The sequence below is a fragment of the Schistocerca piceifrons genome, chromosome 1, assembly GCF_021461385.2.
Source record: "Schistocerca piceifrons isolate TAMUIC-IGC-003096 chromosome 1, iqSchPice1.1, whole genome shotgun sequence".
Classification (NCBI taxonomy): Eukaryota; Metazoa; Arthropoda; class Insecta; order Orthoptera; family Acrididae; genus Schistocerca; species Schistocerca piceifrons.
This window is the reverse complement of record NC_060138.1, coordinates 1,209,965,564-1,209,992,553: the sequence shown is the minus strand read 5'-3', so window position 1 is coordinate 1,209,992,553 and position 26,990 is coordinate 1,209,965,564. Positions and strand designations below refer to the sequence as shown.

General features: G+C 39.4%; 1 protein-coding gene across 1 annotated transcript in view; it reads left to right on the top strand.

The window, feature by feature from the left end:
- Positions 1 to 19,124, top strand: part of LOC124779432 (transformation/transcription domain-associated protein) — a 453,680-nt gene extending 434,556 nt beyond the window's left edge. Inside the window, exons 66-69 of the mRNA XM_047253711.1 lie at positions 727 to 868; positions 2,459 to 2,655; positions 18,391 to 18,540; positions 18,975 to 19,124. Of these exons, the coding sequence (XP_047109667.1) occupies positions 727 to 868; positions 2,459 to 2,655; positions 18,391 to 18,540; positions 18,975 to 19,052 (567 nt within the window). The 3' untranslated portion in view covers positions 19,053 to 19,124. The remainder of the gene's footprint in view (positions 1 to 726; positions 869 to 2,458; positions 2,656 to 18,390; positions 18,541 to 18,974) is intronic.
- Positions 19,125 to 26,990: the final 7,866 nt, after the last annotated feature.

Here is a 26,990-nt window from a genome sequence, read left to right as displayed (position 1 = left end):
AACTGGCACGACTCTGGATAGCAGTTCAAATTCCTGTCTGGCCATGTAGGTTTAGGTTCCTGTGGCTGCGTACTTAGAAAGGACGCTTACTTTGGAAAGGACACTCCAAATTTCCTTCTCCCTCCAAACTTGGGCTCGATTTCTAGTAGCCTCATTGTTGACAGAACATTAAACTCTGATCTTTGTTTCTTTAACAACACAGTCTGTGAAGAATAGCTGTACAACTGAGTGTGATAATCGCTTTTCCTTGCTGAATTTGCTGCAACTGCTGATTTTCTCAAGGCAGCATACGCAGTATTACAAATATGTGTAGTATTTACCAGGGATATACCACTTAATGTGCCATGAGATTGTTATCCACAGATCATGAAAACCAGTTAACCATATCAGAAATATCATCTGACAAGAATTTAGTGTGTTGCATATTTTGAGGAAATGAGTAACTTACCCAATGACGACTGTTTTTGTGGTTCTAAAACTTACTGTAATCAATGAACTTTATTTACTTGGATTTCATATTCCATGACCACTGTTGTAGACTATTTCTATATGAACAGCAGGGTTCAGACTTTTCCAAAAGGGTGGAGCAAGGAACTGCTATTAGAATTTCTCGAATTTGCTATGGCTATTATGATTATATGTATTGACAGAGCATTAATATAAGATATTCCACTGCCCTTTCAAGACCAGTTGTTAAAGAGCTGTGTAACTCGTGCACTGTTCCAGTTCACATTGCAGCTGTCACTGGCCTGCTTCTGTGAGTACGTGCTACATCTCACGAGGCTGAACCCCGACATGATGTACATCCACCAGAACTCCGGCCTGATGAACATTGCGTACTTTAAGTTCGACGTGGATGATATGACAGGTGAGGTGAGCTACTGGCCGCTGCTGCTTGTCAGAGACACAGTGACAGTCCCAAACACTAAGTAATTTTAAAAGCACTGATAAGAACAACAAGAACTTCAAAATGGTTAATGCATTTTAAAATTTTGAATCATTAATTGGTTGTACTAATTATTAGAGAACAGGATGTGGGGGTAACATTGAAGAGAAAGGAATTGTTATTCAGGATGTTGCTTAATAGGACTAGCAGAAAACTTGTGTTTGCTATGAACTGTTCATCCAAAACTGAGTGTGTTAACTAAAACCCAAGTAACTAGTAATAGAGTTGTGGACCCTTATTACGGTGTTAAAACACCCAGTTTTGAAATGTTACTATAGTCCAGAGGTCTTTTCTTTGCATATTGTTTGTTTGTTTGTTTGTGTGTGTGTGTGTGTGTGTGTGTGTGTGTGTGTGTGTGTGTGTGTGTGTGTGTGTGTAAGATTTTTAGCATAGTAAAATAGATTACATATTCAACATTGTTCTGAGAGGCTGCAGTTGTTATCAATGAAATGCGCAAATAACAACTAAAAACTAACTGTGTTGAGGTTACACTATGCCATCAATTCTGAGGGTCTTATGAACAAGAACTAACACTTGTTGCTGATTGTAATTTCCTCATCTGTCGTCTTTAACGTAGAAACGTCATACCACTGTTTTAAAAGACAGTCCGGGGATTCGAAATTACTCTTTGAGACACACCTGTTGTGTTTGTCACATTGCTACTTCCTAGCTGCTATCCAACCAGTGATTTGCTATGTCACAGATCTAAGAAAGTCTTCATGCTGAGAAACTGTTTTGCATCGACTAAGATCAGAGTAGAGACACATTAAACACTGATGCTACTGGCTCTCCAGTTCATGAAAAATACCCCGTTACAGCACCATATGTAGCTGGTTTCAATCCATGGAATGGCTCTTCCCCTCTCTTGCAATATTGCTGAGCAGTTGTACTTAAGTTTCCCAGACACATTCTCCCCAGATTATTTGAGATTCTTTTTGAGCATCTCTACCAGGATAAATATTCTGACAACAGAAATTCCACGGAAATAGAGGTGATGAGAACTGAGGGAGGTGGCATACTGGTGAGACATTAAAGAGGCATTCAAGGGGATGGCAGTTCAAATATGTGTCCGGACATCCAGATTTAATATTTGTGTGGTTTCCCTGAATCACTTAAGATGAGTGCAGGAATGGTTCCTTTGAAAAGGACTTATCTGAGCTAGTGCTGTGATTGTAATCACATCAGTGATGGGATGTTAAACGCTAATCTACCTTCTTCCTTCTACTTCAAAAAATGTAGGAAATGTTACATTCAGACATTGGTACCTTTGTGTGGCATGAACTGATGATTTGTCATTCTTGCATCAAATGTTTATTTCTTTACTTTGGATTAGTTTTTTTGAGTAACAATTTTCCGCACTATATGTGAAACACTGAGAGCAAGAGAGAGACTCGCTGTTGGACTTACAACTGGACATTGCTTGTGACTTTCACAACTCTGCAAGCTGTATGATTATGTGCGTGAACCGTATCTAAGATAGAAAATACAGAGATAATATTTTTTGCTCTGCAGGAGAACTCGATTCGAACAGGCCTGTTCCTTTCCGGCTGACACCCAACATTGTAGAACTGCTGACGATGATTGGCATTAATGGACCCTTTACCGCAAGCATTATAGCGACAGCACGGTGTCTTGCACAACCGGCCTTCAAGTTACCCACCTACCTGAGGGCAATTCTTAGGGATGAAATGGCAGCAAGCTATAGGAAGGTAAGTCATGAGCAAGGCATTTATTCCTAAACATTACTGTTTTCTTCTTTTCCGCCTCAGCAGTAGTGCTCACTAAACCACAAGCATCTCCTGTGTCAAACCTGTATTGACTCATAGTATTCAATTTGAAACACTTCTATTGCAGTATCATTGTGTTGGTTTCGTTTCCCACATTTATTTATTTACAGCTTTTTTAGCTTGACAGTATCTCGTACTTATAAATTTAATACAAGTAAAATGTTTTTGACACTTCACTTTCTTTTGCTCAAGTGCCTTTTCAGTGACACACATTCTGAGAAATATGTCTCAAATTATTCGAATAACAGTAACAACAATTAACACTCAATAAACATTCAAATTATCATAAAAATTACAATAATTGAATATCAAGACTGAGGAAGTGTTTCCGAAAGCTGTAGCTGTATGAAGGTGCTTTATTGGCAATTACCAGTTTCACATCAGTATAGGTGCATCATGGTTATATTTCCATAATGTAGTTGGACAATTACCAGCCTCTTCATCAAAGAGTAGCTCTTGCAACCTACATTCTCAGTTATCTGCTGGATGTATTTAAATCTCGTGTCTTCCTCTACAGTTTTTGCCCTCTACAGCTCCCTCTAGTACCATGGAAGTTATTCCCTGATGTCTTAATAGCTGTCCTATCATCCTATCTCTTCTCCTTGTCAGTGTTTTCCACATATTCCTTTCCTCTCCGATTCTACACAGAACCTCTTCATTCCATGCCTTATCAATCCACCTAACTTTTAGCATTTGTCTGTAGCGCGCCACATCTCAAATGCTTCGATTCTCCTCTGTTCCAGTTTTTGCAGAGTCCATGTTTCACTACCATACAGTGCTGTGCTTCATATGTACATTCTTAGAAATTTCTTCCTCAAGTTATCCTTGTTAAAAGTCCACCCAAAATGGTGGGTTGTCATAATAAAATTGAGTACACCCGAAAGATGCTTGTAAAAATGTGCAAAATATTACTGCTGAATGAGCCAGTCCAGATAACACCACATAGGATATATTATAGGATCTGGTAGGCACCAACTGAATGAAACCGTTGAAGTGAAACTTAAAATCCCACGTAATGTGTGTACTTTCACCGATCGCTAACAGGCCAATGCGGTGTAAGCAGCCAATGTATTACTAGCATCCACAGGCTGCTTACACCACTTCAGCCTGCTAGCAATACAGTGGAAATACACACATTACATGGGATTTTAAGTTTTGCTTCATTGTTTTATACAGTTGGTGTCTACTGGATCTTATAATATAACAGGTTGTCAAAAATAAATGAACCAGAAGCATAATTACAAAAACCAGTACAAGTATGTTAGATGCACTGACCCTGGCTGTTGAGACACTTGTCCCACTGTGACACAAGGCAGTGAATGGCTGTCTCATAAAATTCCCAAGGTTGCGATGTTAACCAGTGTCACACGTACAGCTGAACGTCATCGTCTTAGGTGAATTGTTTGCCCCTCAGAGCCTTTTTAACGGGACCAAAAAAAATGGTGTGACCACGGGGAGAGAGGTCCAGACTGTGTGGAGGGTGCCTGAGAACCTCCCATTTGAATTTCTGCAGGAGTGGCACGACTGTGTTGGCCGTATGAGACTTTGCATTGCCGTGGAGCAGAATGACCCAACGGGTGAGATTGCCTGGTCATTTTGATTTGATCACTTGGCGAAGGGTGGTCAAGGTTTGCGAGTAACATTGGGCATTCACTGTTGTCCCGCGCTGCAAGAAGTGAATCAGAAGGGGGTCGTCTTGGTCAAAGAAGAACGTCAGCATAGGGGCAAATGGTTCACCTCGGACAATGACGTCCAGCTGTACGTGCAGAACTGGTTAACATCGCAGCCCCAGGAATTTTATGTGACAGCCAGTCACCACCTTGTGTCACAGTGGGACAAATGTCTCAACAGCCAGGGTCAATACTTCTAACGTACAGGTACTGGTTTCTGTAATTATGCCTCTGGCTCGTTTCTTTTTGAACACCCTTTATGTATCCCATGTGGTGTTATCCAGCCTGGCTCATTTGGCAATCATACTTCATACATTTTTAGAAGCATCTTTTTGGTGTAGTCAATTTTACTATGACAATCCACAATTGTGGTTTGGCTTTTAATGCGGATAACTTCCTGAAAACTGAGACTCCATAATTGTCAATCTTCATTGTGGAAAAATAACCATTATAAATCTGATGACAGGTCTGTGCTGATTTGAAACTGGTAGTTGTGAATAAAGTACCATCATACAGCTATGTGGCTTTTGGAAACACCTCATCATTCTTGACTTTTAATTGTAATTTTTGTTATGATAATTCGAATGATTATTAAGTGTTGATTGTTGTTGTTCATAATGTCTCTGAGCTGTGGTTGCCCTCCCGATAAAGTTTGTTGCAAGTTACTTGCTTTTGACATTTATACTAACTATAAAATTTTGCTTTTTGGCAACCAGTATTATCTCGTCCAGGTTCATTACAGGTATTAACAACATTTACAGTTTAGCATTGTCACCATTTCCTCCTTTCACTACCCTGAATACATAAGTTCTCATACTATGATAAGTTTTTCCGGAAGATAGAATATTCATCTTTCACAATATCCATTGTGATGACAAACTGCGAATGTGATTTAAATTGGCAGTTTATGTAGATTAATGCAACCAGGCCCTTTGTGAATTTAATGAGTATTATTATAATATTAACTAGTTTTTGAGCCATGACAGGATCACCATGTGGAGGTTTTACTGGAACATTGTTCTCTGGACAATGTGCAACTAGACTTTAGTGTCATGGTACTGTTGAAAATAATGGAAATTTAGCCGTAAGTTACCTAAATGTTTGCAAAGCAACAAGATTGTTATATTTTTGGATACTTATATTGCGTTTGTCATGGATCCCATAAGGCAGTGCACTGTAGGTATCCTAAAATAAAATGACGTTTTCATTTCATAAAAATTTTGATTACTTATGCCTGAATTTCCGTTATTTTCAGCAGCTGGCATCTAGCTGCACATGATCCAGAGAATGATGTACATGTGATGAGCCTGCAATGGCTTGAAAACTAGTTAATGGTACAATAAATCAGATCAGATTCTCAAGGTAACTGACCGTACATAACCCAGATAAACCAGCAAAGAACATTTGCCACTCCCGCCACACACACACTTTTTTTTTTTTTTGGGGGGGGGTTGATGTGCAAGAAATCATCACTTGCTCTTCCAACATTTCAGCTGAGAACTTTCCAGCTATTGCAATTGTGACTTGAATTCATGCTTAAGGTATGCGACCATTGTGATTAATCAGACAAAACAAGTGACAGGCGGAATTATAGAATATATACCAGTTTACATAATAAGAAAGTTGTGTGAGCACTGACATATAGTGCACGTGATTTCACAGAGAAAACAGTCAAGTGCAATGACTGGATATGAAAACTAAAGTGAACATGACCAAATCATGCTACCGTATTTACTCGAATCTAAGCCGCACCTGGAAAATGAGACTCGAAATCAAGGAAAAATAATTTTCCCAAATCTAAGCCGCACCTGGAATTTGAGACTCAAAATTCAAGACGGGAGAAAAGTCTTAGACTGCACCTCCAAATCGAAACAAAGTTGTTCCATTGTAACATGCGACACAATTTAGGTCGAATGGATAAAGATACAGCTACAGTAGTTTGGTTCGAGTCGTAAGCTTAACAGCTAAGATTTACAAAGTAGCCATTGCTATGTATCAGGCGCTCCGTCCGTATTTATACGGGTACCCTTCCTTTTTCACGTGCTTCGTCTGGTTTGAATCGATTGCTTATTGTGCTTTGATCTGATAAGTGCCGTTCGCTTTGTTATAGGTGTTTACGTCACTCTAAGCTGAAACTGCATTTGTGTCATGCATTGTTTGTCGCATTCTGATAATGAGTGTTTACGACCTGTAGCCGCTCGCGGCATGGCTCGCTTTTGTGCGCACTACCGCCGCTTACAATAAAAAAAAAGGAGAGGAATTGTCTCATAAGCTAAACAAAGGCAAGAGACTGCTATTTGTTGTTACTTACACTGCTGCTTTCTTTGATAATGATCAACAAGAACCAAATAATATACTGCATATGACAGGAGATGTTCTGAACGAGAGTTTAGCGAAAATTTTTCTCCGTTTGAAGATCTTTGCAGACACCTCTTTAGTACATTACATTCTGCACAGAAATTAGAGTCATCTTAGATTTAAAAACCTAGTCAGTTGCCATGCTTCATTTCTGACTATCACTATTCAGCATAAGAATAATATGAATATAAACATGACATGATACGTATATTCTTCCATGTTTGCTGTTGTCTCACTCTAGTTTTGTAGTTTATTAGGCAGACAGGATTTAAATGAGATAGCAGCAAACACAAAAGAATACACGGCATTTTGTTTACATTCTTCTACCTTTTCTTTTTAATTTATTTTCTGACGCAGAGGTTTTGGTGCCAGTATTTATCTTTGTGCCTGCAAAGTATGTCTGTGTAGTGCTCATATATTCAACGGCAGAAGTTAGTTGTGGCGGCACCTACCAACATTTTTCAGAGCTTCCGCTTACTTTGCACTAGATTCTAAGCCGCAGGCGGTTTTTTGGATTACAAAAACCGGAAAAAAAGCGCGGCTTAGATTTGAGTAAATACGGTAAGCAGGGCAGAGTAATCTAAAAGCCCGCCAGATGGAGCAGCGAACTTGGCGCTCCAAACAAAGTCAGAAACAAGAAATAATACAGAAAGTAACACAAATGCTACTGTTATCTGTGTGTAACAATATATATCATCAAAAATCACATTATTATTGAGGACAACCCATGTAGTACAGTAAAAACATTAAAATACATATTGTGAAAAGGAAAGTTGCTACTCACCATATAGCGGAGATGCTGGGTCACAGACAAGCACAACAAAAAAGACTGTCACAAATCTAGCTTTCAACCGGTAAGGCCTTCATCAATATTGGACAACAAACACACACTGCACACTCACACAAATGCAATTTACACACACGACGCCAGTCTCAGGCAACTGAGGTCATATCGCTCTGAGCACTGTGGGACATGACTTAACTGATGTCACACTGTTAGCAGCAGCAACAGTGCTCTGAGACTGGAGTCGTGTGTTGTTGTTTTTGTGTGTGTGTGTGTGTGTGTGTGTGTGTGTGTGTGTGTGTGTGTGTGTGTGTGTGTGTGTGTAAGGCCTTACTGGCCGAAATCTATATTTGTGACAGTCTTTTTGTTGTGCTCATCCGCGACTCAGCATCTCCACTATATGGTGAGTAGCAACGTTCCTTTCCACAATATTGTTAATACATATGTATTTTAAATGGCAACAACAAATCATATCAGTAGCTTAACAGACTATGTGAGTCAACTTAGAGTTAGTGATAAAAGTTAGTGATACAAGGAAGGGAAAGGGATATTTCACAAAAAATTTATTTTTACACAAGTACAGGAATTCAAAATTAAAGTCATATAATAAAACCATAGGAATCAATCATAAAACCATAAGAATGAAAAACCAAAATATATTTCACACAATAATTGAAACTGATAAAATCATATAGAGTTTCCGTGAAGTCCACGAGGTCATGAAATATTACATCAAAGTAGGACTATTACAAGAAATCAATTGAAGATCATGTTCAACATGTCCTGTTTGTGTCATGGCATAACAGCTATCTATGCTAAGTTAAAAAAAATCATGTAATGCACAGCAAATTAAGGTCAAGAGTCAAACGCGAATGGGTGAAAAGTGAAATTGGATCTGTATAGGGCTAAAGACTTGGCAAGCCCCGAGGATAGGTTTCTGCGTTTTCATATACACTCCTTTCTCATTCCAGAGCAGTTTGCTAAATCTTGTGTGCTAGTGTGTGATTTTGTGTGGTGGAAACTTAATCTATTTTGTCGAGGAATACACAGATATTGAATTCTCTCATCCCACCAGGTGTCGGCTCGACTGCAACAAGTGTCCATAAAGTAAGTAAAGACAAGTTTGCAGATAGAGTGGTCAGTCTGACTAATGTTGAATTTTATTTATTTATTTATTTATTTTCTGTGCATATAACAAAAAGTTTTCGGACATTGTCAGGAAAATTTATCTTACATTACACATATACAGTAAAATATTTACATTCTTTCATAACATCATATGGATCAGACACATGTCTGTACACCCTATTTTTCAAAAGGGCACTACAAGTAGATTCCTCTATAGTGTAACACAATTTAGCTTATATTTATAATAGTACAGTACACATAATACAGTGTATAATTATATTCTTTCATACCACTGATAGATCGGAGACATTGTCTATATACACTGTATTCCAAGATGGCACTACAACTTAAAGTCCTCTATAGAGTAACAACACTCCTCTGTTAAATACTTCAGTCTACTTTTTAGCATATTTAGGTTTGCTTTCTTGAGTTCACATGGTAGTGCATTGTAGAAAATTGCTCCCATTCTATGTGGGCTGTGGTTCATTGTCTTTTTATTGGTCACAATTCTACAAAAATTTTCCCTTCCCTGTGTATCATAGTTGTGTACATTACTATTTGTCGTATTAAATTCAGGATTTTGTTTCACGAACATGACTGTCTGCAGTATATACATGGAGTACATCGTAAGAATTTTATATTTTCTAAAGATGTCTCTACAAGGCTCTCTCTTCTTTACCTTGGCTACCATTCTTACTGCCTTTTTTTGTTGTCTAAAAAGTCTATCTATATGAATGGCTGGTGCCCCACCCCATATCTCAATACCATACTGAAGGTGTGGATGAATCAACCCAAAATATATTTGCTTTAAAGTATCATGGTCCAAGAAGGCTGAGACCCGTTTCAGTAGATACACATTTCTACTGATTTTCTTGCAAATATTATCTACATGTTCTTTCCATGATAAGTTTTCATCAACAACGATGCCCAAAAATTTATGTGAATTTGCATATGCAAGACCTAATGGGGATGTAAATACAGTATCAGTTATGGCAGCATTATAACTGAGGATGAACTTCATAATTACTGTTTTGTCTTTATTTACAAGAAGCTTGTTTGTTGTAAGGATGTGGACATAGTATTGAAACTGATCTCGGTACTGTTAGCTGTGGACTGCATATCACTGCCACGGCTGATGAAGGATATGTCATCGGCATAGCTTACAACTGTGCAATTTTGGGGTTCAAATAAATTATTTACATACACAAGGAATGGAAAAGGCCCTAGTATGCTTCCTTGAGGAACGCCACATTGAGGTGTCCTGAAGGTTGATTTGGTTGTTAGGAGCTGCTCATTGTTTTTATAAGTTAGCTTTACACACTGTTTCCTGTCTTTCAAATAGGAGGTAAGTAATTTCAAGGCTAGTCCTCTCAACCTCTTCTAGCTTACACAGAAGAATGGTATGATTCAAGGTATCAAAGGCTTTACTCATATCTAGGAAAGTGCCTATTACCTTGTCACTTTTGTCCAACTGATTTAATATTTCATGTAGAAAAGATGCTACTGCTGATGTAGTTGATCCCCCTTTTCTAAATCCATTTTGGATTGTTTAACAGATTGTGTTTGGTGAAATATGATTCAACTTGATTTAGTATTAATCTCTCTAAAAATTTGCCTAGTTCTGAGGCTAATGATATTGGCTTGTTTCGCTAATCCATTCCTGCATTCCTTTAGTAGTTTAGGTGAAATGTCATCCCAGCCACAAGACATTTTTGGTCGAAGTGCTGATACGATTGCTAGGATGTCCCTCTCAGTAATGCCATGGATATAAAAGGACTGGCTAGATTTTCCAAGACTAAAATTTTGTGGCTTGACATGAATTTCATTTGTACCAACTGTACTGAACTTTTGTATAAATTTCTCACACTTCTTTTGGGTCATTTATTTCTTCACCATTTACATCGAGCAAGGTGGCGCAGTGGTTAGACACTGGACTCGCATTCGGGAGGATGACGGTTCAATCCCACGTCCGGCCATCCTGATTTAGGTTTTCCGTGATTTCCCTAAATCGCTCCAGGCAAATGCCGGGATGGTTCCTTTGAAAGGGCATGGCCGACTTCCTTCCCCATCCTTCCCTAATCCGATGAGACCGATGACCTCACTGTCTGGTCTCCTTCCCCAAACAACCCATCACCAACCGTCTTCACCATTTTCTTTTAATGTTACGTTACTGTGTTCACAGGAATTCTGATTCCCAGTTTCTTTATGTATTATTTTCCAGCCAGTTTTACTGATACAGCTAGAGTTCCTTATTTCAGAGGTATATTTCTGTGTTTTTAGGTTAGTCAAGGACACTCTGTATGTTTTTCTGAGCAGTTTATATTTTGTTGAGAAATATTGTAGTTTAGTACCTCTAAAAAGTAAATAGCAATCTTTCATTTTCTTCCTCAATTCAGTAATTTCAGACGGGAGATTCTCGGCTTTATGGTTTACAGCTTTATTTACTTTTTTAACTAAAGGACAGATTCCATTTTAAGTGTTACCGAATAACTTATAGAAATATTCCAATTTTTCATTCACTTCAGTTGCATTGTACGCTGGTTCCCATTTTTCATTCCCTAGTGCCATCTTAAGTTTAGAATAATTAAATTTTCTTTTATACAGGGTGGTCCATTGATAGTGACCGGGCCAAATATCTCACGAAATAAGCATCAAACGAAAAAATTGCAAAGAACGAAACTCGTTTAGCTTGAACAAGGAAACCAGATGGCGCTATGGTTGACCCGCTAGAATGCACTGCCATAGGTCAAACGCATATCAACTGCAGTTTTTTAAGTAGGAACACCCATTTTTTATTACATATTCATGTAGTACGTAAAGAAATATGAATGTTTTAGTTGGACCACTTTTTTTCACTTTGTGATAAATGGCGCTGTAATAGTCACAAACGTATAACTATGTGATATCACGTAACATTCCGCCAGTGTGGACGGTATTGCATTCGTGATACATTACTCGTGTTAAAGTGGACCGTTTACCAATTGCGGAAAAGGTCGATATCGTGTTGTTGTATGGCTATTGTGATCAAAATGCCCAACGGGCGTGTGCTGTGTATGCTGCTCGGTATCTTGGACGACATCATCCAAGTATCCAGACCGTTCGCTGGGTAGTTAGGTTATTTAAGGAAACAGGAAGTGTTCAGCCACATGTGAAACGTCAACCATGACCTGCAACAAATGATGATGCCCAAGTAGGTGTTTTAGCCTATTTCGCGGCTAATCCGCACATCAGTAGCAGACAAATTGCGCGAGAATCGGGAATCAAAAACGTCTGTGTTGAGAATGCTACATCAACATCGATTGCACCCATACCATATTTCTATGCACCCGGAATTGCATGGTGCCAACTTTGAACGCCGTGTACAGTTCTGCCACTGGGCACTAGAGAAATTACGGGACAATGACAGATTTTTTGCACGCATTCTAATTAGTGCCGAAGCGTCATTCACCAACAGCGGTTACGTAAACCGGCATAGTATGCGCTATTGGGCAATGGAAAATCCACGATGGCTGCAACAAGTGGAACTAGTCCACCTTGGCGGGTTAATGTATGGTGCGGCATTATGGGAGGAAGGATAATTGGCCCCCATTTTATTGATGGCAATCTAAATGGTGCAATGTATGCTGATTTCCTACGTAATGTTCTACCGATGTTACTACAAGATGTGTCACTGCATGACAGAATGGCGATGTACTTCCAATGTGATGGATGTCCGGCACACAGCTCGCATGCAGTTGAAGCGGTATTGAATAGCATATTTCATGATTGTTGGATTGGTCGTCGAAGCACGTTCACTGGATCTGACGTCCCCGGATTTCTTTCTGTGGGGAAAGTTGTAGGATATTTGCTATCGTGATCCACCAACAATGCCTGACAACATGCGTCAGCCCATTATCAATGCATGTGCAAACATTGCGGAAGGCGAACTACTCGCTGTTGAGAGGAATGTTGTTACACATATTGCCGAATGAGGTTGACGGACATCATTTTGAGCATTTATTGCATTAATGTGGTATTTACAGGTAATCACACTGTAACAGCATGCGTTCTCAGAAATGATAAGTTCACAAAGGTATATGTATCACATTGGAACAACCGAAATAAAATGTTCAAACATACTTACGTTCTGCATTTTAATTTAAAAAACCTACCTGTTACCAACTGTTCGTCTAAAATTGTGAGCCATATGTTTGTGACTATTACAGCGTCATCTATCACAAAGCGAAAAATGTGGTCCAACTAAAACATTCATATTTCTTTGCATACTACACGAATATGTAATAAAAAAATGGGGGTTCCTATTTTAAAAAAAACACACAGTTGATATCCGTTTGACCTATGGCAGCGCCATCTAGCAGACCAACCATAGCGTCATCTGGTTTCCCCCTTCAAGCTAGACAAGTTTCGTTCTTTGTGGTTTTTTCGTTTGACGCTTATTTCGTGAGATATTTGGCCCGGTCACAATCAATGGACCACCCTGTATGTAACTGTATCACTTTCAGTTACATCTATGTTCCCTATATCAATTTCCATAGTAAGGGCTCTGTGATCACAAATGTAGTTTTCTAAGGTGTTTACATTTACATTCTCTTTTCCTACATTTGTGAGAACATTGTCAATACATGTCTTTGTATTTGCAGTGACTCTTGTAGGTTCTGAGTTAATTTGTTTAAAGTTATAACACTGTAATACATCCATATAGTGCAAATAATTAACACTATTATTTAATGAGTCTGTTGATGTCTCCAACAAGCAACAAGTGTTTATTATACCCTGCTGTCCCCTCCAGCAAGTCCTCTAGGCAATTTAGAAACTCTTCTGTGTTACTTCCAGGTGACCTATACAGTGCTGCTATAATAAGGCTGTTGTTTCCATATTTTAGGTTCACTGCTGCAACCTCAAATACCATTTCAGTTCTCAGATCATCTATCCATTTCACTTTTTCACATTTTACATAATTTCTGCTATAAATGCCTACCCCACCACTTTTGTGTGTCTTTCTGCAGTACAATTTTATAAGTTTGTAATTTTTTAGCCTGTAACCGTATGCTTCCTCTTCCTTGCATCCCAATTCACTCGCTAGGAAGAGGTGTGGCTTAGTTTCATTTAGGTAAACACTCAGCTGCTCTGTTTTATTAGTTACATACTGGACATTCTGATATGCAAGGGTTAATTTATTATGCTTTCCTCTAAAAAAACATCATAGTTTACTTTGTGACTGAGAATTCTGTTTAATTTGTCATTTTCTTTGATAATCTCCCATATTATGTCACACAAGAAGTTTTTGCCTTCAAAATTTAGGCGCATACCATGTCTGGTATGTAGGCTTCAGTTTGCCTATATCTAATATTTTACATTTTCCAAATTGAGCACACATTTGTTTCATTTTAGTGTTTGTTTTTCGAATCAGCTTATTTACACACAAATTGTACATAAGATCGTACTGGTGAGGCAGCATTGTAATAATAGTGTTCCGTGATTTATTTGCTTCTAGGAAGTTTTCCAGGCTTGCTAGGCAATTTCGTTCATTATTTCTTGCGATGTCATTGGCACCAGCTAAACACACTACATATTCATTCTCTTCTTTATTGTTTCCCTGCCGGTCGACATCAGTAACAGATTTCGTTCTTGCACCTGGTTTCACTATTCCTATTGCTTTGATATCTTTTTAATTGTCCTGTAAAACACTCGTCAAATTTCTGCTGTGGCTGCCTGTTGATAAGAGAATGTTGTACCTTTTTTTCGACAGTTTGACGATCGTATTTTTTACCTTGTTTTTCCTCCACTACTTAGTTTACGAAATTAATTTTCTCTACATTTCACACTTTCACATTTATCACTGTTGGTTTCTGGTAAGAGCTGAGGCACAGGTAGGGCAAATCTAACTGTTTTGTGAGATTTTGTAACGTTTTCCATAGACACACTCGAATTTATCTCATATTTTGATCCAGCCACTTGACTACAGTTTTCTGAATAAAGGATGTTAAAATTGTTTTCACACTGAAACTTGGTTTACTCACTGTAGGTGACATTTTCTCGCCTTGTGCTGTACATTTGCCATTCACTGTCTTCCATTCCATTGACTTATAGTTGCTAACTTTTGGCACCACACCCATGTTTTGTTTCAGCCTAAGCTCCATGTTTTCATGCTTTAGGCTGTCATTTTCTCCTCTTAATCCTATGATTACTTATTGTAAACATGAAATACACTCACTATACATTTTAAGTTCATCTTTGCACTTCGCACAAGTGATTTTTTAACTACATAACTGTAATCTAATTTAGCAGTTACAACATTTACATCTATACTCGCTGCCGTCTTGAACTCTGAACTGATAAGAGCCTTCCGTGTCATCATGCGAGGTTTTGAGTTTCATTTTGCCTCCGAAAGTTGATGATAGGTTGATACACAAAGCTAACTGGAGCCTTTTTGTTACTTTGTGTAATTGTTCTTGTTTTTGACTTTGTTTTGAGCACCAAGTTCATAACTCCATCTGGCGGGCTTTTAGTTTACTTCGCTCTGCTTAGCATGATTTGTTCGTGTTCACTTTAGTTTTCATGTTCACTTGACTGTTTTCTCTGTGAAGTCTCGTACATTATATGTCAGTGCTCATGCAATTTGCTTATAACATAAAATGGCACATACTCCACAAATCTGTCTGTCACTTGTTTTGTCTTAGTGTGTTGGCCGTGAAGTATTTTTGTGCTCATGATGTTTGTATTTTTTAACGGATTGTCTCATGATGGGCCACACTCGAAACACGCAATAAAGAGTATTAGATTCAGTACAAAATTTTTTTTGGAACACCCGAGATCTGTTGTTAGCGACCAGTCAGCATTGTATATGTTTATTGAATTTCCAGCTGTTGTCAACGTGAGTTAGAGATGGACCTCAGTGGCTTGTTTTTCCATTGAAGTGTTGAAGCTACATAACTAGTATGACGTTTGAGAAGAGCGGGAGTGTGTATTTGCTGTAGGACCACCTACGCAGATTAAAACTCACAGGTATCCAGCTGCCTCCATCTTTTGTAGACTGTGAGCCCTCTTAAAATTTTGGTTTACAGGTTTGATTCTAGGAACACCCTGAATGAGCTGGCGCACACCATGAGGTTGTACACAGGAGAAATGGACACCTACATCAGACTCGAAACACCAGACCGACCAACCCCAGGAGAGGAAAGAGATGCTATAAAGATATATGGCAACTCTTCATGCATGACAATTTTTTTTATTTTTTTACTTTTTTTTTTTTTATCATTACCGGTATTTTGAAGAAACATGAAGTGAAGGTCTACCATCCACTAGTCAAGATACGTAGCAACTGTCAAGTTGGCTGTTGAACCATGATTATAACAGCTACACTATGTTTTGCACCTGAATTAACACACCTGTGGTACATGTCTTACAAACCATGCAGTTAGGTTTTCAAAGGAAGTTTTACTCCAAATTAATAGAATGTTTTCTACCAATAAATGTTCAAGTAGTTTGGTTCATGCCATAACATGTTGCCCAAAACAGCTGAGAGTCACAGTGATTAGAGAGTGCCAGCATTCATCAAATTGTAAAATTCCATCTACAGTGTCACACAGCAAAAGTCCGAAGGGATCACCTGCAGTTCTTGGCACATTCCTGTCGTGTAAATACTTTCCGACAACATTATAATGTTGTAACAGCATTTTTATTTTCAGCCTGATTGTGTATCACAGTAAACCAACATATCATCTAGAACATTAATGTAGGGCTACAGCTTCAATGCAAAAGGTTAGAAACAAATTTGGTTTTGATATTCTGAAACACTTTGTGATATTCTGAAACACTAAATATCTCAGTGAGATCTAAGTGCTATAGCTTGTGTGCAACTTAGTTACATTCCTGTACTGTGGCACTGGAGCACTGTGTATGTATCTCGAGGAGGTACTTCATGGACAAGAACGTCATTACAGGCTGTAAGATTTGTGGTGTTTATTTGTTTATATTGCTATGGAGGTGGCAAGATGACCTCCATTCTCCACAACCACACTTTGCATTTAAAACATGCGCCAACTCTCCTGGAGGGGATGATTACAAAGTAAATATCTGTTTTCACTCCTGGTTATATAGGGTGAATGAGGAAGATTTCTCTGGTGGCAAATTAATTAAACCAACTAACACTTTTCCGTTTTTTTATGACCAAGAGACAACACATTAACACAACCCCACAACCCAATTGCAATTACAGTAGATTTTCAAAAATGCCTCTATTGGCAGGTAAACAAAGGTTACACTGTCGGATTATGTTCTGTCTGACATGGGCAAAAACCCCAGGAGCATCCTGAATTGTTCCTGCTGCTGCTGCTGCTGCTGCTGCTGCTGCTACTATCCGGGCAACCAGATCCTCTTCAGATGCAACAGGAGTTGTGTAAACAAGGTTGTGCATCTCTCCCAACCCAAAAAAAGTCCAGAGGGGACATATCTGGCAATCGAGCTGGCCATGGTACAGGACCACCTCTGCCAATCCACGTTTCTGGGAACTGTCGGTCCAGGAATCGGCGCACATTATGACTGAAATGTGCCGGCGCCCTGTCATGTTGGAACCACATGCTTTGTCTTGTAGGGAGCGGGGACGTCTTCTAGCAATTCTGGTAATGCTCTGGCGAGAAAATTGTAATAGTGCCTGCCATTTAATAGCATGGGTAGCAGATATGGCCCAATTAAACAGTCCCCAACAACACCGAGCCACACATTAATGAAGAACCGCACTTGCCGAGTGCTAGTAAATGTGGCATGTGGGTTATCCTCACTCCAAACATGCGAATTGTGCGTGTTGAAGACTCCATCATGCCCGAATGTTGCTTCATCGGTAAACAACACAGAGGATGGAAATGTAGGATGCATTTCACACTTTCCAGGTGCCACTGTGAAAACTGTGCTCTGGGTGGATAGTCAACTGGTTCCAGGTTGTTGAAATGGACGTAACAATTGCTCTCGAAGGACTGTTCTTACATTCGTCTGATTCATCCCCACGTTACGTGCAATTGCGCGAGTGCTGATTGAAGGATCCCACTCCACATGCTGCAAGAGAGCTTCCTCAAATTGCAGTGTTCTTACCATACGACGACGCCCTGTCCAGGTAATCTGCTAAATGCCCCAGTCTCACGCAGACGTTGGTACACAGTAGCAAAGGTCGTATGATGAGGGATATGGTGATTAAGATATTGTTGTTCATAAACCCACTGTGCAGTTCGTCCATTGTGGTGCGCTACGTAGTACCCACCAATCATATCAGTGTACTCACTCCAGATGTATCACTCCATTAGTAAGCAGAGACAATGCACTACTACACTGATGGACAGCAGTTGCCTACAACTGAAAAGCGTAATACGCCCTCTAACACCTGAAGATCGTAACACGGCCTCTAAAAATTGAAGAGTGTAATATGGTCTCCACCGGTTTAAATAATCATCATAGGATAAAATGACATTAGGTAAAAATATTTGTTTTGATATCCCCTACAACCTCCCAGAGTTTGTAGGTTTTAAATACTTATCAACCTGTAGACATTGCAAAAATAAAACTTTCAGATTAATTTTAATTTATTTACTAGATGCATAAAACAACTACTTTTTGTTAGTTGGCTTAGCATAATAATATACCAAAAAGAGTTAAGGGCTTAATAATTTCAGATCATGAAATTTACTATGCTAACATACATTGTTTGCTTTACTTGCTGTGTTGCAGAAACAAGACGATACCAAACAAGAAATTTTACCAAACTCTGTACCTGAGGAAGTGAAGGGTGATACATTGATCGTCATGGTGAATCGTGCAGTCGCAGCAATTATGTCGAGGGTTAATTGCCTTGCTAACTTCGATGGTATAGAAAGCAAGGTATGACGATTCATTAGAACATTATTTTAAATGGACACATTTAGCCATCTACTTTGTTTCTAGATTTATTTATTTATTCACGAAAAAAAAAAAGACTTTATACGTGTCATCATTATAAACTGTTGCCCCTGATTTCTTATTTATGACTCTGAAGTAAACAGTAGCCTCATGTGTCCCATTTTACTGTCATTCATACACAACAAAGTCTATGTTTTGGCATCACCTTTTAAGCTTCACCATCATGATTGCAACCACATATTCCTGGTAAACACTCATTCAACAAATGCAGTTTTTTTATCAAACTTTGTAAATGTTTTTATTAAATTTCTTAACTTCTTTATTGAAACACTAATTCATTATTGAAATCATATATTATAGCAGCTTTTGTTAATTTTAGTGAAAAAATTTACAATTTTGTCTTAATTTTGTTTCAGGCAAGTAGCTTGGTCAATACTGCGATGGACTACAATAACCTTTGTCGTACAGACCCTGCATGGCATCCATGGCTTTAATGTAATATATGTGTGACGAGAGATTAGTTTTTGTAAAACTGTAATTTTTTGTAATAAATTATTTGTAATAGATTTGGTGGTTTAGAAATTAATTGTCTTCCAAGGTCCCGTGCGTATGTTGTAAGAAAACTGCATTGGCCTTGCACTTGGTAGTGCTGCTTGATGCTGTTAACCCTTTCTTTTTTGGGGGGGGGGGGGGGGGGGGGAGAGGCAGTGGAAAGCGTATCAAATCAATTTGATGCCTCATTGCAATGTATACCAGTAACAGATTTATTTGCAAGTGCTACATGGACAAGAGTTTAAACTTCAGGGAAAGAACTTTTAGGCAGACACAGAGGACATTGATTAAATGTTGTAAGCGGCATGTATGATCATATCTGTAATTTTTAGACTTTGTATACACATTTTAAGATGAGGAAGACTATCTTGAAACTTATGTAAAAAATATAGCCTTAAAATAATAGTTGTGATGTTTTGCTTATGAATAGAGACTGGGTTATACGCATCATAAAACCCTTATAATATGCTTGAGAAGTTTCGAAATATCCAAGATCAAATAATAAAAATACGTGGTAATACTGTGTGCATTATATCTCGAAGTCAAATTTGTGCATATCAGTTATGAGGAAGTGTGTTGGCCTCATGAAAAATTGGTATATTTAGAATGCTGATATCATTTTCTGAATACTTTCTGGGATTATTTTCTAAAAAATTGCCAAATGGGGATGCATACCATGTTTTAAGATTTGTTTCTTCTTTGCTATTGTTGTTGGTAACAAGCAGATGTGATGCGAGTTCGAGTCACAGCAAAACAATTGATATGTACGGGACCAACTTCGAGATATATCACTCACAGAGGGGCGTGCTCAAAAACCCCGTAATATTTTATTTTTTAAAAAAACAAACAAACATATATACAGTCATGAATTTTTTGAACAGCATCAACTTTTAATTAATACTATTGGACCAAAGCATCAATTACAATTTATTTTACATTTTTCTAGTATTGTAAACATAAACGACCAAGCACTGTTTTAAATATTCGGTAGTAAGACTGTGTCTTCGATCACTCAAAACTCTTTTATTAGCAAAAAAGGGCCATTCTGCATCAACTGAGGTAACTGGGCAGTGTTTGAATTTGGGTGCTACGTTGGCACTTATTGTTTCTTGTAAAGTTGACCTGTCCCATTAATAAAGCTATCAATTTGGCACAAAGGTTAAAAGCCTGGGTTATTGTTTAAAATGTTTTTAAGCTTTTCTTTCAGTTTTCTTGGGAATACCTCCAGGTGGACGAGTTCACTAGAATAATTTTATTCATTAACTGAATAGATTCATTCAATACCAAACCTTGAGTTTCAGACTTTTTAATACTTGCAGGATATGGGAAAAATGAGTGCTAATCACAGCAATGTCTTTTTTAATACTGGAGTCATTAAAAGCTTCCTTGCACTGGCAAACTGTCAAAGCCCCTGCACTATCCAAGTCATTTATTACCCCTCTAATGGCCTCGAAATGTTCATTGTGAAATAACATAGCTTTGGCTCACGTACTCCAACAAGTTACCACTGATTCGGCAGGTAAAGGCACATTTGCTAGTTCTTCTTGTAGGTCTTGATGCAAGCAGGAACCTTTAGAAACACTTTCTTTGTGGGTAAAATCAGTTTATTGTCATTCACAAACGCGGAACCTACTTCTTCAGCAAGATGACGTACTCCACGAGGCAAGCATGTCACATGAATCGAATTGGGATAAAATATTTGGAAGGCTTTCCTGCTTTAGTCATATAAGGAGCAGCATCTGAAATAAACACAACACCCTTTCATATGCAGAAGATTCAGGAAATATTTTTCTAATACCCTCATTTATAGATCTGGCAATCATAGAATGATTTACTTTTTCAAATTCTTTGCAGGGCAGTAAGAAGACTTTTCTTTTAAAGTACCAAGTCAGCTGAAATCCAGATAATGCTGTCCCTTAGTTCATTGCATATTTCTTCCAGAACATTTGCATAAATTGTCAGTATGTAATTTTTACGCAATGGTGATTTGTCTGGTATATTTTGATTTAAGCAATATTTTTGCAGGAAGCCTTTGAGGATAGGGTTTGTAAATTTGTGAAGAGGAATATTGCTTGCAATGAATGCTCCTCGTAGATCCATGTTAAACTGATTTTTTTGAGTACCTTTGGACAAGTTCCTGTACTGCAACTTGCTGTTGTCAGAAGTTGTTGTCGTGGTCCTTTCTACTCCGTTCCTGCGATATGAAGGCTTGTCTTGACATGCTGGTTTATTTGAAATTATTTTTTGCACAAAATGTTTTTTTCGCAAACTTGGCAATATAAAACAACTGCATCATATGTAAATGTTCCAGGATAGTCAGCTATCCACAAAACGACATTTCTTTTTTTTCGGATGGCACGGTGCACAACACTTTACACATTACACGTCGTAAACGCGTTCAACTGTTTAGAAGTAAATAGAAAGCTAAACTGAAACAATGGACACACGACTAAAATCTTTAACTGTTGCCGATACGTACGGTGTGACAGTAGCGGGGATTGACTGGAGGTGCAGGCGCAGGAGCGTTGACTCTGTCTGCTTGTTCCTGTTCCTCTTCTGTAATGATTTCACTAGGCAGTGGCCTCTCAGTTAGCGATTGCACGCAGTTCTAGGTTGCGGTCAATCTGAGGCATTAAAACTAGATCAAGCTAGAGACCGCCCATTTAAATTCTTAAAATATTGTAAACATAATTACAATATGCAATAACTGGTGAAAGGGAGCCAAATATAGAAATGCATATGCAACATGCAAATGCATATAATCCGGTCCCTACTTATGAGAATAACAAGAAGGGCGTTTGGATAAGGACTGAATTTATAATTTACTATGTGAAGACATCTGTAATATTTGTGTTGATTTGGGAAGGCATTTGTGACTAAATGAAAGTTAGTTTCTGTCAACATAATTTTAAACCTCATTAGCTTGACTAAAAATAGCCAATGCATTACCATTCAAGTCTTGCTTGTGCAAGTGCCACTTTGACATTCATGGCAGCAGGATGTGGACTGTATGTTCACAATACAAACTTCATATTTTGAATTTTAGGGCTTGAAACACAGCCACAAATGAGTTCATATCTCTAAGGTTAATTATCATATTGAGCGAAACGTGGTTTTGAAGAGATTTTGTGTGAGGTCCCCCCCCCCCCCCCCCCCCCCATCCCCTATCGGATGCGCTAGTTTACAAATCGCTTTGTTCAGTTATAAAAATGCCACTCAGGCAGCCACTTTCATAAACATTAGTATTTTATTAGCCTTGTCTTCTCCACAGTGCAATGTGTGGGACACGTCCATAACTTTTGTTATGAGAGCACAGTGCAGACTGCTCCAGTTGTTGTTGTTGTTGTTGTTGTGGTCGTCAGTCCTGAGACTGGTTTGATGCAGCTCTCCATGCTACTCGATCCTGTGCTAGCTTCTTCATCTCCCAGTACCTACTGCAACCTACACCCTTCTGAATCTGCTTAGTGTATTCATCTCTTGGTCTCCCTCTACGATTTTTACCCTCCACGCTGCCCTCCAATGCTAAATTTTTGATCCCTTGATGCCTCAGAACATGTCCTACCAACCGGTCCCTTCTTCTTGTCAAGTTGTGCCACAAACTCCTCTTCTCCCCAATTCTATCCAATACCTCCTCCTCAGTTATGTGATCTACCCATCTAATCTTCAGCATTCTTCTATAACACCACATATCGAAAGCTTCTATTATCTTCTCATCTAAACTACTTATCGTCCATGTTTCACTTCCATACATGGCTACATCCCATACAGATACTTTCAGAAACAACTTCCTGTCACTTAAATCTATACCTGGTGTTAACAAATTTCTCTTCTTCAGAAATGCTTTCCTTGCCATTGCAAGTCTACATTTTATATCCTCTCTACTTCGACCACCATCAGTTATTTTGCTCCCCAAATAGCAAAACTCCTTTACTACTTTAAGTGTCTCATTTCCTAATCTAATTCCCTCTGCATCACCCGACTTAATTCGACTACATTTCATTATCCTCGTTTTGCTTTTGTTGATGTTCATCTTATATCCTCCTTTCAAGACACTGTCCATTCCATTCAACTGCTGTTCCAAGACCTTTGCTGTCTCTGACAGAATTACAATGTCATCGGCGAACCTCAAAGTTTTTATTTCTTCCCCATGGATTTTAACTCCAAATTTTTCTTTTGTTTCCTGTAATACTTGCTCAATATACAGATTGAATAACATTGGGGAGAGACTACAACCCTGTCTCACTCCCTTCCCAACCACTGCTTCCCTTTCATGTCCCTTGACTCTTATAATAGCCATCTGGTTTCTGTACAAATTGTAAATAGCCTTTCGCTCCCTGTATTTTACCCTTGCCACCTTCAGAATTTGAAAGAGAGTATTCCAGTCAACATTGTCAAAAGCTTTCTCTAAGTCTACAAATGCTAGAAACATAGGTTTGCCTTTCCTAATCTTTCTTCTAAGATAAGTCATAAGGTCAGTATTGCCTCACGTGTCCCAACATATGTATGGAATCCAAACTGATCTTCCCCGAGGTTGGCTTCTACCAATTTTTCCATTTGTCTGTAAAGAATTCGCGTTAGTATTTTGCAGCTGTGACTTATGAAACTGATAGTTTGGTAATGTTTACATCTGGAACAATCTAAATTTTGTACATAGGTGTTGATGTCAGGGAGAGGATTCAACTGTATCGAGACCTTGAAGAGCCCCTTGCACATGACTTTTAATAGCTCTTTCAATTGGTAATCAATGTCAATGCCAAATTTTTCTATAGTAGAGGGCAATACAATGAAGTTAATTGAAATCTTCACCAACCCCAGTACAAAAATTGTAACTTTTCAAAAGGAACTGTTGCTGACATCGACTCCAAAACATGCTGATTCAAAACACACTGTATGCTGGATTATTATCATTATTCGCCCCCTCCCCTCCCCCTCCCTCCTCCTCCTCCTCCTCCTCCTCCTCCTCCTCCTTCTCCTCCTCCATCTTCATTTACAGTTTTCGCTCTCTACAGCTGTGTCTAGTACCATAGAAGTTGTTGTCTGATGACTTAGCTGATGCCATATCACCCTGTCCCTTCTTGTCAGTGTTTCCTATTTATTGCTTTCCTTACCAATTCTGCTGAGAACCTCCTCATTCCTTACTTTATAAATCCACCTACTTTTTGACACTCTTCTGTAGCACCATATCTCAAATGCCTCGATTCTCTTCAGTTTTGGTTTTCCTGCAGTCCATGTTTCACTACCATACAATGCTGTGCTCCAAACGTACATTCTCAGAAATTGGTTCCTCAAATTAAGGGCTATGTTTGATGGTAGTAGACTTCTCGTGGCTGGATGTCCCCTTTTTGCCAGTGCTAGTCTACTTTTGATGTCCTCCTTGCTCCATCCATCATAAGTTATTTTACTACTCAGGTACCAGAATTCCTTAACTTCATGTACTTTGTTACCATCAATCCTGATGTTAAGGTTCTCATTTCTGCCACTTTTCATTACTTTTGTCTTTCTTCAATTTACTCTTGATCCAGATTCTGTAGACGTTAGACTGTTCATTCCATTCAGCAGATCACGTAATTCTTCTTCACTTTGTCTGAGGGTAGGAATGTCATCAGCGAATCTTATCATTGTTATCACTTTGCCTTGAATTTTAATACCACTTTTGAACCTGTCTTTTATTTCCATCAATGTTTCTGTGGTGTATATATTGCACAGTAGGGGCGAAAGACCCTCTCTGTTTTTAATCCAAGCATTTAGTTATCTTATTATACCCTATTTGCTCTTGTACATGTTGTATATTACCTTTTTGTCCCTATAGATTACCTCTGGTTTTCTCAGAATTTCTAATGTGTTTCACCATTTGATATTGAAGAATGCTTTTTCCAGGTTCACAAAACCTATGAACGTGTCTTGATCTTTCTTCAGTTTTTCTTCACTCAGTCTCTCATTCATAAATATATATATGACCATGACCCCTCAACGTAATTTTTAAGGTGATTTGCAAATTAAAGTGATTTTTTGAAACAGAAACCCTAATATTTGATTTAAAATTTGAAAAGAGTGGCAAATTTTGCGTGTAAAATGATACGTTACTAAAGGTCATGGCAAGTTTCAATTAAGGTCAAATGAAAAATATGTTTTTAGTTCTAGTAGGGATTAACCTGGAAAACAGGAGGGATACAACAAAATACAGTCGACCGCCAGTAACTTCACCGGCGAAGTGCAGAGTAAATGATCTTTGGAGACTGGAGATTCTTTGGCAGGCCGACTTCTACTCGACTGAGTGATACGTGTGTCATGAATTTCCACATTCTTTTCTTGTGTTTTCTGTAATTATACGAACTTTAATAAAAGTGTCTTATCGTAATAAGTTGGAGTTTTCTGTGCGTGGTCCGTCGCTATAGCCAAAAAAAAAACCGCATTGGTGACCCCGAGTCATGAAAATACGCTGCCTTCACTCACAGTGTAGCACCGGTTTCGCACCAATAGACAATGTCGCAGCCTCCAGTTTTACCGGCAGTGCAGGACGCCGCGCCCGCAGAATGGATATTAGACTGTGAAGTGCAACCCTTTACCCCGTGTGCTACTAATACACCAGGAATGTTCGTATCTCAGTATTTGCCTCGCCTGGCCGGACAACTCTAACCTCTGCTGGCATACCACACCGGGCGCTGTATACATCGTCGCGGACACCTTCTACGACATTCTACGCAGAATGCTCCTCCAGCACAAGATCCCGGAAACCCCTCGCCCGAGTTTCAACCGCACAACATGGACCACGCGGCTGTCCGGTTTCGGGGTCCACATGCACGGCCACCCCCTCCTCAGAGGGGCCTGCCGTTTCATGTGTCCCACTCTGCGCCGGTTGAAGGGACACCAGCGCCAACTGTGTCGGGCCATTTATACGCCCATCCGTCGGGCCGCTCTGCGCACACCTCGGGCGAAGTACCTGCCGTGGTTCCGCCCCGTCACTCGGCGCTCAATCGCGATCTCGCGCCTCTGCTTGAGATTTCGGCTGCATCGGCGGTTGATACTTCTGCGCCTGCCGTGCCTTGCTCGTCGTGTGGCCGTACAGATCCCCTGCCTACGAGGACTGGATACCCACGTCTCGCGGACGTTCAACGCAACACATCGCCCGTCACTGAGGCACAGTTTGCACCAGTGAACAATGTGCAGAATCCCTGTATGTTTCGTGCCTTTCCTACAGCCCCGCAAGCACTGTGCCCCTGTCATTTTCCGAAGCTGCCGCTGTTACAACCAGACAACCCAGTGACGTGGTTTACCTTGGTGGACAACATGTTGGACATACATGGTATTGCGGACGACAGCACTTGTTTTGTGTGTTTAGTGAACCACCTGCACAACCACCCTGATCTGATCAGTTACTTGTTGCTGAACCCACCCAAGAGCAACAAATATGCCTCTGTTCGCGCATTACTCATCGAACGCCTCTCTTGCCCGCCAGCTGATACGATTCACAACATAATTTACGACGAGACTTTAGGCGACAGAACACCCTCACAGCTGTGGCGACGCTTGCGTGTGCAGGTCAGTACCGAGATCTTGCCCAACTTAGCGCTCTGGGCATTGTGATTGGTGGAGCTACCACAAGAACTACAGTTACATTTGCTTCCACATACCGCAGTGTCACTCAAGGATAAAGTACGGCTGGCGGACCAGGCATACACCATTATTTGACACAGCCACCGCCCTCTGCGCAGCACAGTGCCTAATACCGCTGAGGTTGGTAATCCTGTGATTATACTTCCACCGTTGGGCGCATGTGTATCGCGGACAGCACACACAACAGCAGCCATCTAGTGCCCAAGACCTGGAACCGCCAGTCGGCCGGCAACAGCCTCTCGCCACCCCAACTGGGCTAGCGCCTG